Consider the following 16,571-nt stretch of genomic DNA (forward strand, 5'->3'; position numbering starts at 1 on the left):
AGAGAAAAGTGTCGTACTTGTAAAATCACTGACACGTTCGACATCGCAGCGAGTTCTCACGAATGTGGGCCACGGAAAGTGTCTAAAAGCTGTACTGAACTGAGGCACACTTTTCCCGCAGTACCAGACGGCGTCGCCGCCGGCGGCGGACCGCTACGACAACGCGGCGGCCGGCTACTACCAGAACACTGTGCAGCCGCCCGCGCAGGCGCACACGCAGTTCCCGCTCTACGACGGCATCGCCACCACGCAGAACGGCTTCAGGTAACAGCGAGTTCCACTCTTATCACTCCACTGCTTACCGACTCTGCACTGATCGCCATTTCTCTCATGCTCGCAAAGAACAACAAACACGTCTCATCTTCTATCCAAAGGATATTTTTCCTTGTTTATAAGACTGTGTCTGCAGGGTGGTCCACTGATCGTGACCGGGCCAAATATCTCACGAAATAAGCGTCAAATGAAAAAAACTACAAAGAACGAAACTTGTCTAGCTTGAAGGGGGAAATCAGATGGCGCTATGGTTGGCCCGCTAGAAGGCGCTGCCATAGGTCAAAAGGTTATCAACTCCGTTTTTTTTAAATAGGAATCCCCATTTTTATTACATATTCGTGTAGTACGTAAAGAAATATGACTGTTTTAGTTGGACTACTTTTTTCGCTTTGTGATAGATGGCGCTGTAATAGTCACATGCACATGGCTCACAATTTTGGACGAACAGTTGGTAACAGGTAGGTTTTTTAAATTAAAATACTGAACGTAGGTACGTTTGAACATTTTATTTCGGTTGTTCCAATGTGGTACATGTACCTTTGTGAACTTATCATTTCTGAGAGCGCATGCTGTTACAGCGTGATTACCTGTAAATACCACATTAATGCAATAAATGCTCAAAATGATGTCCGTCAGCCTCAATGCATTTGGCAATACGTGTAACGACATTCCTCTCAACAGCGAGTGGTTCGCCTTCCGTAATGTTCGCACATGCATTGACAATGCGATGACGCATGTTGTCGGTTATTGTCGGTGGATCACGACAGCAAATATCCTTCGACTTTCACCACAGAAACAAATCCGGGGACGTCAGATTCAGTGAACGTGCGGGCCATGGTATGGTGCTTCGACGACCAATCCTCCTGTCGTGAAATATGCTATTCAATACCACTTCAACCGCACGCGAGCTATGTGCCGGACATCCATCATGTTGGAAGTACATCGCCATTCTGTCATGCAGTGAAACATCTTGTAGTAACATCGGTAGAACATTACGTAGGAAATCAGCATACATTGCAACATTTAGATTGCCATCGATAAAATGGGGGTCAATTATTCTTCCTCCCATAATGCCGCACCATACGTTAAACCGCTAAGGTCGCTGATGTTCCACTTGTCGCACCCATCGTGGATTTTCCGTTGCCCAGTAGTGCATATTATGTCGGTTTACGTTACCGCTGTTGGTGAATGAGCTAAATAGAATGCGTGCAAAAAATCTGTCATCGTCCCGTAATTTCTCTTGTGCCCAGAGCCAGAACAGCACACGACGTTCAAAGTCGTCGCCATGCAGTTCCTGGTGCGTAGAAATATGGTACGGGTGCAATCGATGTTGATGTAGCATTCTCAACACCGACGTTTTTGAGATTCCCCATTCTCGCGCAATTTGTCTGCTACTGATGTGCGGATTAGCCGCGACAGCTGCTAAAACACCTACTTGGGCATCATCATTTGTTGCAGGTCGTGATTGACGTTTCACATGTGGCTGAACACTTCCTGTTTCCTTAAGTAACGTAACTACCCGGCGAACGGTTCGGACATTTGGAAGATGTCTTCCAGGATACCGAGCAGCATACATAGCACACGCCCGTTGGGCATTTTGATCACAATAGCCACACATCAACACGATATCGACCTATTCTGCAATTGGTAAACGGTCCATTTTAACACGGGTAATGTATCACGAAGCAAATACTGTCCGCACTGGCGGAATGTTACGTGATACCACGTACTTATATGTTTGTGACTATTGCAGCGCCATCTATCACAAAGTGAAAAAAGTGGTCCAACTGAAACATTCATATTTCTTTATGTACTACACGAATATGTAATAAAAATGGTGGTTTCTGTTTTGAAAAACGCAGTTGCTACCCGTTTGACCTATGGCAGCGCCATCTAGCGGGCCAACCATAGCACCACCTGGTTGCCCCCTTCAAGCTATACAAGTTTCGTTCTTCGTAGTTTTTTCGTTTGATGCATATTTCGTGAGATATTTGGCCCGGTGTCTATCAATGGACCACCCTGTATACAGGAAATTGTGGTGGAATAGGTCTTCTAAATGCAGGATATAAAATCTGTGGGAAAATTCTTAATCAAAGATTACGAACTATCGCTGATGCAGTATACTCAGAAGAACAGTAAGGCTTCAGAAAGGGACGTTCGCGTTATGACATTTACACTGAAGAGCCAAAGAAACTGGTACACCTGCCAAATATCGCGTAGGGCTCCCGGGAGCAGGCAGAAGCGCCGCACCACGACATGGCATGGACTCGACTAATGTCTGAAGTAGTACATAAATACCGCAGGGCTGTCCATAAATCCGTAAGAGTACGAGGGGGTGGAGATCTCTTCTGAACAACACGTTACAAGGCTTCCCAGATACGCTCAGTAATGTACATGTCTGGGGAGCCTGGTGGCCAGCGGAAGTGTTTAAACTCAGAAGAGCGCTCCTGGAGCCACTCTGCAGCAATTCTGAATGTGTGTGGTGTCGCATTGTCCTGCTGGAATTCCCCAACTCCGTTGGAATGCAGAATGGACATGAATGGATGCAGGTGATCAGACTGGATGCTTACGTACGTGTCACCTGTCAGAGTCGTATCTAGACGTATCAGGGGTCCTATATCACACCAACTGCACGTGACCCACACCATTATAGAGCCTCCACCAACTTGAACAGTCCCCCACTGACATGCAGGGTCCATGTTATCGTGAGGTTGTTTCCATACCCATACTCATCCATCCGCTCGAAACAATTTCTATCGAGACTCGTCCGACCAGGCAACATGTTTACAGTCATCAATAGTCCAATGTCGGCGTTGACGGTCCCAGGCCAGGCGTAAAGCTTGAGGCGTAAAGCTTTCGGGGCCTTCGTCTCTGGAAGCCCATATCAATGATGTTCCGTTTAATAATTTGCACGCTGACACTTGTTGATGGTCCAACATTGAAGTCGGCAGCAATTTGTGGAAGGGCTGCAGTTACGTCGCGTTGAATGATTCTCTCTACTCGTCGTTGATCCCGCAGGCACTTTTTCCTTCCGTCAAAGATTAGATGTTTTTTCGGATTCCTGATTTTCACGGTACAATCGTACGGCAAAATCCCCACTTCATTGCTACCTCGGACATGCTGTGTTCCATCGCTCGTGTGCCGACTTTAGCACCAAGTTCATACTCATATAAATATTAATAACCTACCATTGTGGCACCAGTAACCGATCTAACAACTGCCTCAGACACTTGTTGTCTTATACAGGTGTTACGGACGGCAGCGTCGTACTCTGCCTGTTTACATATCTCGGTATTTGAATACCCATGCCTACACCAGTTTCTTTGGCGCTTCAGTGTATGTTATCCTACTTTATCTATCTCGTCCTTACGTTTTGCGGACGAGCGTAGTAAAACTGAGGAGAGAGCAACTTCCTTAAAAGTATTAAATTCCTTACGAATTAGTCGATTAAATTTAGATAATACAAGCGTGAAGAGCTTTAAGCAGTATATTGATAGTCAGTAGACAGCTAAAGATTAATGTGACATCGTAGGCTTTCCCGGCGTAATAGGTCTTGAAAGTCTCTTCGGGTTTGCTGTCGGATCCTAAAATCTACTCGATATTTCGGCGATCCAACTTGTCGCCATCTTCAGAAGAAAGCTGCTTCTGCTGATGCGTCTCGCTGAGAACTGACGTCAGGCTGCCAATCGACATCCTATATTGGCCACCGTACCGCACACGGCGCATGCGCCGCCCATCGCAGTTGCTGCCCTTTATTATTGTGCAGGTGACGCTGCCCTTAGTAGAACACTGGCGGCAACGATAAATCGCATTCAGAGACGATATTCGAATACTCGGGCTGGCCGCACTGAAGAACGTTCTGTTTTGATGCGGGTTAATATAGGATTCTACATCTACTTCTACATTTATACTCCGCAAGTCACCCAACGGTGTGTGGCGGAGGCCACTTTACGTGCCACTGTCATTACCTCCCTTTCCTGTTCCAGTCCCGTATGGTTCGCGGGAAGAACGACTGTCTGAAAGCCTCCGTGCGCGCTCTAATCTCTCTAATTTTACATTCGTGATCTCCTCGGGAGGTATAAGTAGAGGGAAGCAATATATTCGATACCTCATCCAGAAACGCACCCTCTCGAAACCTGGCGAGCAAGCTACACCGCGATGCAGAGCGGCTCTCTTGCAGAGTCTGCGAGTTTGTTAAACATCTCCGTAACGCTATCACGCTTGCCAAATAACCCTGTGACGAAACGCGCCGCTCTTCTTTGGATCTTCTCTATCTCCTCCGTCAACCCGATCTGGTACGGATCCCACACTGATGAGCAATACTCAAGTATAGGTCGAACGAGTGTTTTGTAAGCCACCTCCTTTGTTGATGGACTACATTTTCTAAGGACTCTCCCAATGAATCTCAACCTGGTACCCGCCTTACCAACAATTAATTTTATATGATCATTCCACTTCAAATCGTTCCGCACGCATACTTCCAGATATTTTACAGAAGTAACTGCTACCAGTGTTTGTTCCGCTATCATATAATCATACAATAAAGGATCCTTCTTTCTATGTATTCGCAATACATTACATTTGTCTATGTTAAGGGTCAGTTGCCACTCCCTGCACCAAGTGCCTATCCGCTGCAGATCTTCCTGCATTTCGCTACAATTTTCTAATGCTGCAACCTCTCTGTATACTACAGCATCATCCGCGAAAAGCCGCATGGAACTTCCGACACTATCTACTAGGTCATTTATATATATTGTGAAAAGCAATGGTCCCATAACACTTCCCTGTGGCACGCCAGAGGTTACTTTAACGTCTGTAGACGTCTCTCCGTTGATAACAACATGCTGTGTTCTGTTTGCTAAAAACTCTTCAATCCAGCCACACAGCTAGTCTGATATTCCGTAGGCTCTTACTTTGTTTATCAGGCGACAGTGCGGAACTGTATCGAACGCCTTCCGGAAGTCAAGAAAAATGCATCTACCTGGGAGCCTGTATCTAATATTTTCTGGGCCTCATGAACAAATAAAGCGAGTTGGGTCTCACACGATCGCTGTTTCCGGAATCCATGTTGATTCCTACACAGTAGATTCTGGGTTTCCAAAATCGACATGATACTCGAGCAAAAAACGTGTTCTAAAATTCTACAACAGATCGACGTAAGAGATATAGGTCTATAGTTTTGCGCATCTGCTCGACGACCCTTCTTGAAGACTGGGACTACCTGTGCTCTTTTCCAATCATTTGGAACCTTCCGTTCCTCTAGAGACTTGCGGTACACGGCTGTTAGAAGGGGGGCAAGTTCTTTCGCGTACTCTGTGTAGAATCGAATTGGTATCCCGTCAGGTCCAGTGGACTTTCCTCTGTTGAGTGATTCCAGTTGCTTTTCTATTCCTTTGACACTTATTTCGATGTCAGCCATTTTTTCGTTTGTGCGAGGATTTAGAGAAGGAACTGCAGTGCGGTCTTCCTCTGTGAAACAGCTTTGGAAAAAGGTGTTTAGTATTTCAGCTTTACGCGTGTCATCCTCTGTTTCAATGCCATCATCATCCCGGAGTGTCTGGATATGCTGTTTCGAGCCACTTCCTGATTTAACGTAAGACCAGAACTTCTGAGGATTTTCTGTCAAGTCGGTACATAGAATTTTACTTTCGAATTCACTGAACGCTTCACGCATAGCCCTCCTTACGCTAACTTTGACATCGTTTAGCTTCTGTTTGTCTGAGAGGTTTTGGCTGCGTTTAAACTTGGAGTGAAGCTCTCTTTGCTTTCGCAGTAGTTTCCTAACTTTGTTGTTGTACCACGGTGGGTTTTTCCCGTCCCTCACAGCTTTACTCGGCACGTACCTGTCTAAAACGCATTTTACGATTGCCTTGAACTTTTTCCATAAACACTCAACATTGTCAGTGTCGGAACAGAAATTTTCGTTTTGATCTGTTAGGTAGTCTGAAATCTGCTTTCTATTACTGTTGCTAAACAGATAAACCTTCCTCCCTTTTTTTTATATTCCTATTAACGTCCATATTCAGGGATGCTGCAACGGCCTTATGATCACTGATACCCTGTTCTGCACATACAGAGTCGAAAAGTTTGGGTCTGTTCGTTATCAGTAGGTCCAAGATGTTATCTCCACGAGTCGGTTCTCTGTTTAATTGCTCAAGGTAATTTTCGGATAGTGCACTCAGTATAATGTCACTCGATGCTCTGTCCCTACCACCCGTCCTAAACATCTGAGTGTCCCAGTCTATATCTGGTAAATTGAAATCTCCACCTAAGACTATAACATGCTGAGAAAATTTATGTGAAATGTATTCCAAATTTTCTCTCAGTTGTTCTGCCACTAATGCTGCTGAGTCGGGAGGTCGGTAAAAGGAGCCAATTATTAACCTAGCTCGGTTGTTGAGTGTAACCTCCACCCATAATAATTCACAGGAACTATCCACTTCTACCTCACTACAGGATAAACTACTACTAACAGCGACGAACACTCCACCACCGGTTGCATGCAATCTATCCTTTCTAAACACCGTCTGTACCTTTGTAAAAATTTCGGCAGAATTTATCTCTGGCTTCAGCCAGCTTTCTGTACCTATAACGATTTCAGCTTCGGTGCTTTCTATCAGCGCTTGAAGTTCCGTTACTTTACCAACGCAGCTTCGACAGTTTACAATTACAATACCGATTGCTGCTTGGTCCCCGCATGTCCTGACTTTGCCCCGCACCCGTTGAGGCTGTTGCCCTTTCTGTACTTGCACAAGGCCATCTAACCTAAAAAACCGCCCAGCCCACGCCACACAACCCCTGCTACCCGTGTAGCCGCTTGTTGCGTGTAGTGGACTCCTGACCTATCCAGCGGAACCCGAAACCCCACCACCCTATGGCGCAAGTCGAGGAATCTGCAGCCCACACGGTCGCAGAACCGTCTCAGCCTCTGATTCAGACCCTCCACTCGGCTCTGTACCAAAGGTCCGCAGTCAGTCCTGTCGACGATGCTGCAGATGGTGAGCTCTGCTTTCATCACCAAATCAGATAGCCGCCGGAAGCCAGAGAGGATTTCCTCCGATCCATAGCGACACACATCATTGGTGCCGACATGAGCGACCACCTGCTGATGGGTGCACCCTGTACCCTTCATGGCATCCGGAAGGACCCTTTCCACATCTGGAATGACTCCCCCTAGTATGCACACGGAGTGCACATTGGTTTTCTTCCCCTCTCTTGCTGCCATTTCCCTAAGGGGCCCCATTACGCGCCTGACGTTGGAGCTCCCAACTACCAGTAAGCCCACCCTCTGCGACCGCCCAGATCTTGCAGACTGAGGGGCAACCTCTGGAATGGGACAAGCAGCCATGTCAGGCTGAAGATCAGTATCAGCCTGAGACAGAGCCTGAAACCGGTTTGTCAGACAAACTGGAGAGGCCTTCCGTTCAGCCCTCCGGAATGTCTTTCGCCCCCTGCCACACCTTGAGACGATCTCCCACTCTACCACAGGTGAGGGATCAGCCTCAATGCGGGCAGTATCCCGGGCAACCACAGTCGTAGTCCGATCGGGGGATGCGTGGGACGAGCTGGCCGTCCCCGACAAACCCCCATCCGGACCCCCACAGTGATGCCCATTGGCAACAGCCTTAAGCTGTGTGACCGAAGCCAACACTGCCTGAAGCTGGGCGCGAAGGGATGCCAACTCAGCCTGCATCCGAACACAGCAGTTGCAGTCCCTATCCATGCTAAAAACTGTTGTGCAAAGAACGTCTGAACTAATCTACAGAGAGCGCAAACAAATCGACAAAAAATTTAAACGGTTATTAAAATACAAGATTGCCTAGTAAATGCAGTAATGCTGCTACTTGCGCACTGCTGACACACTGCTCGGCGGCGGAAGGAGACTACGCGATTTTACATTATTCAGGTACTAAAACGCGATGCTACAACTCTCAAATACTATAATACACCCGAAATTTATGAATTAAACAACGCAAGTACCAAAAACATGCAAAGAAATTAAGAATTAAACTATGTAACAAATGAGTGAGCTAGGAGTATACGACTTGCTGCTGCAGCTGCTTATCCAACGGCGGCAGGGAGCACACTGACTGTGACCAGGGAATTTTAACATTAAGAGTGCGTTCCGTACACCTTCTAAGATTAGGGCACTACTCGGCGGAAGATGATTTGGGGCTTAGAAAACCCGGTGTATACAAAATTACGTGCCAATGTGGGAAGGCTTACATCGGCCGTTCGATTCGCACAGTTCATGACAGGTGTGTCATCGCCATCATACGAGGCTACAATAGCCGGAAAAATCGGCAGTAGCAGAACACTGCTAAAATTAAGGACATGGTATGAAATTTGACGAAACTGTGAGAGTTGCCAACACTTCCGATTTTTGGAACAGTGTCTACAAAGAAGCAATTGAAATTAGGTTGGCGGATAATGTAATTAACAGAGACAATGGGTTTTCTCTTAGCAGGACGTTAAATCCTGTATTATCCCACATCAAAACAGAACGTTCTTCGGTGCAGCCAGCCCGAGTATTCGAATATCGTGCGATTTATCGTTGCCGGCAGTGTTCTATTAAGGGCGGCACCACATGCCCAGTCATGGAGCGGCAGCAACTGTGATGGGCGGCGCATGCGCCGTGTACGGTACAGTGGCCTGTGTGGGACGTCGATTGACGGCCTGGCCTCAGTTATCCAGGCGATCATAGTAGGCAAAACCACCCCTTCCTTCCGCCTCCTCGATTTCTACATCACCAACTATGGCCGTCCTATCGCCCTCACCCCCACTCTTAAGTACCTTGGTGTCACCCTCGACCGTCGCCTCTCCTGGAGCCCCCACCTCCGGACGATCCAAGCCGAGGCATGCTCCCGCCTCTGTCTCCTCAAACTCCTTTCTAGCCGAACTTGGGGTCTGGACCCCTCTACCATCCTCTATACCTATAAATCCCTCATTCGCCCTATCCTTCGCTACGCCCACCCTGCCTGGATCTCCGCTCCCCCAACTTTTTACAAATCCTTTCAGATTCTAGAACGCCATGCTCTTCGCCTCGCCTATCGCATCTGTCTCCCCTCCCCCATGCAGATGCTGTACGACCTAATTCCCTTCACCCACCTCCTTCTTTTCCTTGAACAGATACGGATCCTCTACACCTCCCGCAAACTCGATCCCCCTCACCCGTTGGTCTCTCCCATCCTCTCCCGCCCCCGTCCGCTGCCGTGCCTGTACTTCCATGTCCCACCTGCTCTCCATCTCTCCACTCTCCACACCCTCTCCCAAGGTGGCTTCCATCAGCTCCCCCTCCCTGATGATGCCCTCCTCCCCTCCATCTGCCCCTCCTACCAACTTTGATCCTCCCTCCCTCTTCCTGTGTTTGTTCCTTTGGGCACCCTCTCTCCGTTCTCTCCCCCTTCCCTCCCTCCTCCCTTTCTCCCCACTCCTCCCCTGGGCTTCCCCTACCCCTCTCCCATCTCCTCTGCCATTGGCATCTTTGCTCTCCTCTCTCCCTCCTCCACCACCTTCCTCCCCTCTTGGCAGGTCCCCGGACTCACACACGTTACGTGGACATTCGCGCGCTGGAGATCATCGCCATCTGTTTCTCGTGTGTGCCATCGTGTTTTGTGTTTAGTGTTCGCCGTCACGCTCCATCGTTCACATGTTCCATCGAAATCACCAGTGTTTGTGCATCATGTCAACAGTTTGTAGTGTGGATTATCGTCGAGTGTGAACGGCTCCATGTTTTGTATTCTATGTCTACTGTTTTTTACCCGCCATTATGTCAATTATGAGTATTCTTTCTGTTTTCTCGTTGTCTACTCTAAAGCTGAAGAGCAGCGTAGACTGCTGCTGCCAGCCTACCTGTTGTTTGTACAGGTATCAAAATTACAATAAAAAAAAGAAAGAAAAACGTCAGTTCTCAGCGGGACTCATCAGCAGAAGCAGCTTTCTCCTGAAGATGGCGACCAGTTGGATCGCCGAAATATCGAATCGAGTTGATTGTAGGGTCCGGCAGGAAACCCGAGGAGACTTTCAAGATAAAGCTTAAATTTCTGTGATGTCCTTTCCCATGTTAAAGTAGATCTTGACACTTTTCACATCCTTGAAAGTTCTGCTTTTTGATTAGATCTACGTAACAAGATAAATGAATGAATGAACGAATGAATGAATGAATGGCACACTAAGTGAAAAGGTAGACACTCTGAAAGTCGCTAACTGTTTGTCGCACAGCAGGCTATGCAGAAGCACAAGTGCCTCCAGACGTGTTACGTGCGTTTTGGTCGTGTTTCAGGTACTACCTGCCGCGTCAGTACCAGGAGGAGGAGACGCTGTCGCAGGACCGGCGAGCGGGCAGCTTCGGCTACATCGACCCGTTCGGCATCCGGCGCGTCATCTACTACAACACGGCCCCAGACACCGGCTTCGTCCACCGCAAGAACAATCGATACGTCGGCTTCGACGCGACGCCCTACGACCCCCGCTTCTGAGCGCGTCGCCGGATCCAGTAGTAGCTCTCCTGGAAATATGGCCCTCGTCTGCCGGACACTTGCTCTTTATTGCTGCTGTTATACCCGCTCTCGCAAAGGCAAAATGCCCAAAGTTATTACGTTAGTATTCGAGAGTTTCCGAGATCATATTTTTCACCTTCCCTCCTTCTGCTCATTCGCAAGTATTTGAGGTGCTCCCATGATAGAAGATACCACGGTCTCTGACAATGCCCTCTGCTACAGCTTTATTTATTTATTTATTTTCATGTGGCCTTCAAATTTTCTCTGAGTTTACAGCTAAGGCAGATATAGTGCAGTACAAATCTTCGATTATTTTAATCGAGACGATAATGGTGTATTGAGGAAAACGCAAACTTGCAATATGTAAACTACGTTCTCATAATTCACTTAGCTTTTGGCAGGGCTATACCATAACACAGGAGAATCAGTTTTATTAAATGCCAATGGTAGCTTTACAAAGACTATATATTAACACGACCGCTTTAATTCCTAGACGTTTATCAAGAGCTCCGTCACAACACAACTCCTGTTGTGGCTGAGCACGTCCTAATGGCCTAAGGCCCAAACGTAATTATGCACTTTTCGTGGTACTGGAACTGTCATTAATAAAACTGATAACGACAGTTGTAGATTCCCAAGTCCGATATGAGAATCGTGGTTGCAAAAACAAAAACAAAAAAAAAAAAAAAAAAAAAAAGAAACCTAACAAGAGAATCTATTCCCAGTTTCGCGTCCCTTTTCGTACATAACGAAATAAATGTAAAACTTTTCCTTTTTTGAAGCCAGTGTTTCGGGTTTAACGCCGTCCAGCTCTTTTTATCTTGGATAGCTCTAAGCATCTCTAAAATCTTGCTACAAGCTACATCCACCAGAATATGTATTAAATATTTCGCATTTCGGTTTTTATCTTCTTCAAGAATTTTCGTCCATCGTCACGTTAGCTATCTTGGATGCACCAGCTGTCCTTCACTTTGGTAACTGTCTTCTAGACTTCTAACCTAGATTATTCTTTCTTCTACCTCTTATTTTCTTAGTATATATGCCTATTTGATTTTTAATGTTTTTCCATACCACTGCAATCCAAATCGTCTCAGTTTCTTCTTGTGTGAACTTCTTATGATCTGTTCTATTGTTTTTTATATATATTTCCTCCTATCTCTGTTATTAACTCACATTTATATGCAACGTAGCCTGTCAATTCCAAGTGTTCTCTGCTTTCCGCCAAAAGGCCGTTGGTATCTCTGCATCATGACAATACAACTCGCAAATTCATCGCTCAAAAATTATCAAGCTGGTTTTCTGATCATTGGTCCTACAAATTCTAGAAATAAATGGGAACGTCTGTGCCAGCTCTTATAGCAGTCATAATCCTTTGTTCACTTAATATACGGGCGCCACAGCAATTTTTTTATTTCACTCGCGGATATAGTAATTCTGATCGACGAGAAGCAGGGCCATATTTCCAGGCGCTAATAGGATTGGAACTTTGGATGCGCTGCAGCCGCAGAATCTTCTCACCGTCCCCGTAGCAAACAGAGCGAGGTTCGCACGAGTGAAGCAACACCCACGCGTTGTCCGTCGCACAGCTCGTGAGTGGTCGCAGGGCGGTGCCCGTCTACTCCAGAGTTTCCGCCTCGAGGTCGAAGCTCTGTCCGAGTAAACGTGTTGCCGTCCCTTCCCTTCGTTCTTACGCACCTTCAGACCCCCACCATTAACGCGGAAAACCATCTAATTAATACGACACTCTTTCTAACATAAAAACGAGTACATTTTTCTGTATTTACAAGGCATTTACTGACACCCTAAATCACTTAAGGCAGCATCGACTCATACCCATATACTCAGACATATCTTTTCAAGTAATAGTTTATAAACGGTTGGAAGTACTGGAACACGTTAACAGACTGTGGGAAGATACAAAAGGGATAGAATTTTCTATGTGGTTAATAACATTTTTATGAATGGAGATGATGATTCATCGATGTATTTTTAATGGAACTATACACTTCTTCCGGAATATTCGACAGTTCTTGAAAAGAGGAGTGCAATGATTAGCTTGTCAAGTCTCCATACAGTGAAGCTGTTCGAAGAAAGAGGCGAGGGATGTGCTAAATATGAAAACGCAGTTTCATCTCCAGTGCCACATAAACATTGCGTAATGGAGCAGCACTCTCGGTATCCATAATTACAAGACTTTCCACGCCTCTTAACGAAATGTGATAGCGCTAACTTTAACGAGCGTCATATGACTGTTCACTTCTTTTCAAAGACTCACCAATTCCGTAAAAAATTATAATTCTGTTTCAAACCATAGGCGTCTCAATGTCTCGGAAAGTAAAGTTGCTAGCATTAACCGTAAGGGAAATACTCTTCCCTTTGCCTACTGGTATCTCGTCTTTATATATTCTGTTCTTTCTGAAACAGTAGGAATGACATTTTTATGTGGTCCTCCTCTATAACTAGCGCAATTTGTTATTTAACAATTACAAAATAGGCATTGTCATTGTTTGATTATACTTCGGTGTATTGTACGATTTACCTTATCAGGAACTGAGATATGTTATCAGCAATTTCTAAAATTTTCACATCTCCCATTTTCACGTTCTTACATTTAATAACAAGTTTTTAAACTTATGCCGTTTTTTGTTACATATTTTCCTACCCAACCTCCAGTCTTATGCAGGACATTTTCTACATTTAAGTACCTTCCCCTTGCATTACTGCAGAAGACTACATAACTACTTGCAAGGAACATAAAAGAATAAAAAACGAAACGATCCACTTAGTATACCTGAAACTTCCCACATCCCAGCATCTGTTCATCCATTCCCAAAAGTGACCATATTTGTACATTCATTCCTTCTTACGTTCTATTTCCCTATTTGGTTCTCACTAACGAGGATAGTGATGTCACTGTAGTGACTACAAGCAGCTATACTCCCACCTAATAACTTTAAAGACGACGTCCAAAACGGCTGCTAGCGAATTACGTCGGTGTTCGATGCGTCGTGTTGGAAGATGAAGACAGCAACGCAATGTTAACCATTTTCATAACGTAACTGTTATGTTTGTCTGCTTTCACGTAGTTTATTCCTTATCACACTGTTTCACGTTGAACATTTTAGGCTAGAGTAGATTAGACACTTTTTTATTTATATCTTACACGATGGTAGCAAGTAATTTATATTAAATATTGCAGTGCAAATAGTACAGTTGTGAACTGTAACACTCGAGCCTGTACAAATTTGATATGAATAAAAAGATTTGTTACAATTTACTGTATTTTCTTAGCAAATGTGACATAATTGACAGAGAACATTCACAGTCGCTGGTGCTTGTTTCAAGGTTCGCGTGCGCCTAGCTGTGGAGAAACATATTTTCCTCAGCTAACTCTTCCATGAACTGAGCATGTTTCCTTATAACGCGTAACTTTCACAGCTGTGTAATTAGAAGTGCCATACACATCGCGGACACTTCTTTACTATGCCTAGCATTAGTCAACCATAGTTTCGTTTTAATTTATTGTGTTATAACAAAACGGCTTTAGATTCCAAAATAAAACATGAACCCAACTCCATCGAAAAAATTTCAAAGAATGTTCAGGGACATTTTCCGAGTATTTTGGCATAGAGAACTTGTGGTCTACAGTGATTCGTTACACACTGGTTACATTTAGTATGATTTCTTATCCTATTTTGTCTTCGTATCTGAACTGCCCTGGAAATAACAGCCAAACAATACAAACGCATACGTCATGTGTCTTGTTTGGGAATAGGTTTGTTCCATTCACTCATGGTACTTGCCGCTGACAGCATGTAAGGTACCTCTTACGTGAGGAAGACATTTTTACTAGTTTTAATAAATTATTGTCTCTCATTGATGTATTCACGATAGTTAGGAAGTGCTGTAGTCTGTAGCCGACCATGAATTGGACAGCATTTCCCACGCTGGCTGGCTAGGTGACGAAGCGACCATACGTCGCGCGTAGTGGGGTGGGGCTCGGCGCTGGACCGTAGCAACAAGCGTCAGCCTGGGAAATATACATGACGGGACGTACCGCCATCTTGACGCCAAAGTCACCCTTTTTGTTCATTTATATTTAATAATTAAAGTCATTTATAACAACATGAATACTAGGAGGAGCCTTTGGATGTTTAAAGCTATTTATCATAATTTTGCCTCGTTGAAATTCACACCCGTTCATTAACAAATGCATATCTTAGTAAGAACGAACTTAATCTAAAATCCACGAACTGTGACGAAACTAGTGAGAGATACGGACTGCGCGGCAAAGTCGTCAGTCGGCCTTAAGAGCTCTACCTGTCTTGTTCGATGGTAGCCATGCTCTCAGTTACGAATAGCTTGTGACACGACTGTTTCATTATTCATCTAATAGGAATAAAAGTGATATTACGGCATTCTGAATGTTAATTTCGAGTAAATAGATACCCCAAAGTTGAACGATAGCAATTTCAGATAATTAGCTTCCACCGACAGAGACATCCAATGCGCCAATGAAGAATCTGCACGGGACGACATTTACGAGAGCTGCACCGCGCACAGGTAGGAGGAAATCCGACGACACGACCCACCAAGGCGGATCAAGGAAGGTCCGACTTACACTCGCATATTCCTGGTGGAAATGCTGACAAGTCATACTGTACGTCACATATACCACCCTGTACGGACTCGCGGCTAAGCTGAGTAATAACAGTATCAGTTTAGAAGCGACGGGATCTTGCAAGCAGTAATTTCCCCTTTACTCTTCGTCCTTAAGCTTGTATTCAATACTACTCGGTGCTGTCTCAGGTTTGTTCTTCCAGCAGTAGGATAAGAGAAATGTACTGAAGTGTAGATACGTTAACCGATAAGGAACTGGCTGATACACTAATATCCCAGAACATTATGAGCACTGCCCACTGCAGGGTTGGATGCCTCCTCGTGGCGTTGTGGGCAAGTGACGCATAAGAAAAGTATGTAAGCCAATCAGAGACGGATGGGCGACTGCTCTAGCGAAGATATGCGCTGCAAATGGAGAAATCCAACGGGATGAGCGACTTTGCCAAAGGGAAGATTATTTATTACGCAAAACCTGTGAACCAGTAGGTCGAGGCCGGCCTCTGTGGCCGAGCGGTTCTAGGCGTTTCAGTGCGGAACCGCGCTGCTGCTACGGTCGCAGGTTCGAATCCTGCCTCGGGCATGGATGTGTGTGATGTCCTTAGGTTAGTTACGTTTAAGTAGTTCTAACTCTAGGGGGCTGATGACCTCAGAAATTAAGTCCCATAGTGCTCAGAGTCATTTGAACCATTTTTGAGTATGTCGAAAACGGCGAAGCTGTTACTGTCGCGAGCATCTACAGAGAGTTAGAAGGGCAGTGAAACTACTACTAGCCACTGAGTGGTTGGACGTCCAAGACTCTTCACAGGACGTGGGGTTTGGAGGCTTGTCTGCTCTCTAAAGTAGGATAGATGGCGATCTGTGGCACCCCTGGCGAAATAGCACATTGCCCATGGATACACATATGTTTCGGAGTACACCATTCAGTGCACATTGTTGTAAAAGGGGCCCTGCAGTAAACGACCCCTGCGTGTTCAGTTATTGGCCCAACGATCTCGTCAGTTTGATTGTAGTGTGCTCGAGATCATCGAGATTGGACGGTGGATCACAGGAAACACGTTGGCTCGTCGGATGAATCACGTTTTTGCTACTCAAGGTCGATGGTCGTCTCCACAAACGCCGTCGTTGAGGTGTGGGATCCGTACCAGATAGGGTTGATAGAAGAGATAGAGAAGATCCAAC

The 16,571-nt window shown here is 45.6% G+C and overlaps 1 protein-coding gene across 1 annotated transcript in view; it reads left to right on the forward strand.

The window, feature by feature from the left end:
• The window catches only part of LOC126418603 (uncharacterized), a 303,747-nt gene extending 289,702 nt beyond the window's left edge, over positions 1-14,045 (forward strand). The window contains exons 6-7 of the mRNA XM_050085435.1: positions 122-264; positions 10,556-14,045. Coding sequence (XP_049941392.1) covers positions 122-264; positions 10,556-10,751 — 339 coding nt within the window. The 3' untranslated portion in view covers positions 10,752-14,045. The remainder of the gene's footprint in view (positions 1-121; positions 265-10,555) is intronic.
• Positions 14,046-16,571: the final 2,526 nt, after the last annotated feature.

The sequence above is a fragment of the Schistocerca serialis genome, chromosome 9 (genome assembly GCF_023864345.2).
Source record: "Schistocerca serialis cubense isolate TAMUIC-IGC-003099 chromosome 9, iqSchSeri2.2, whole genome shotgun sequence".
In the NCBI taxonomy this organism is placed as follows: domain Eukaryota; kingdom Metazoa; phylum Arthropoda; class Insecta; order Orthoptera; family Acrididae; genus Schistocerca; species Schistocerca serialis.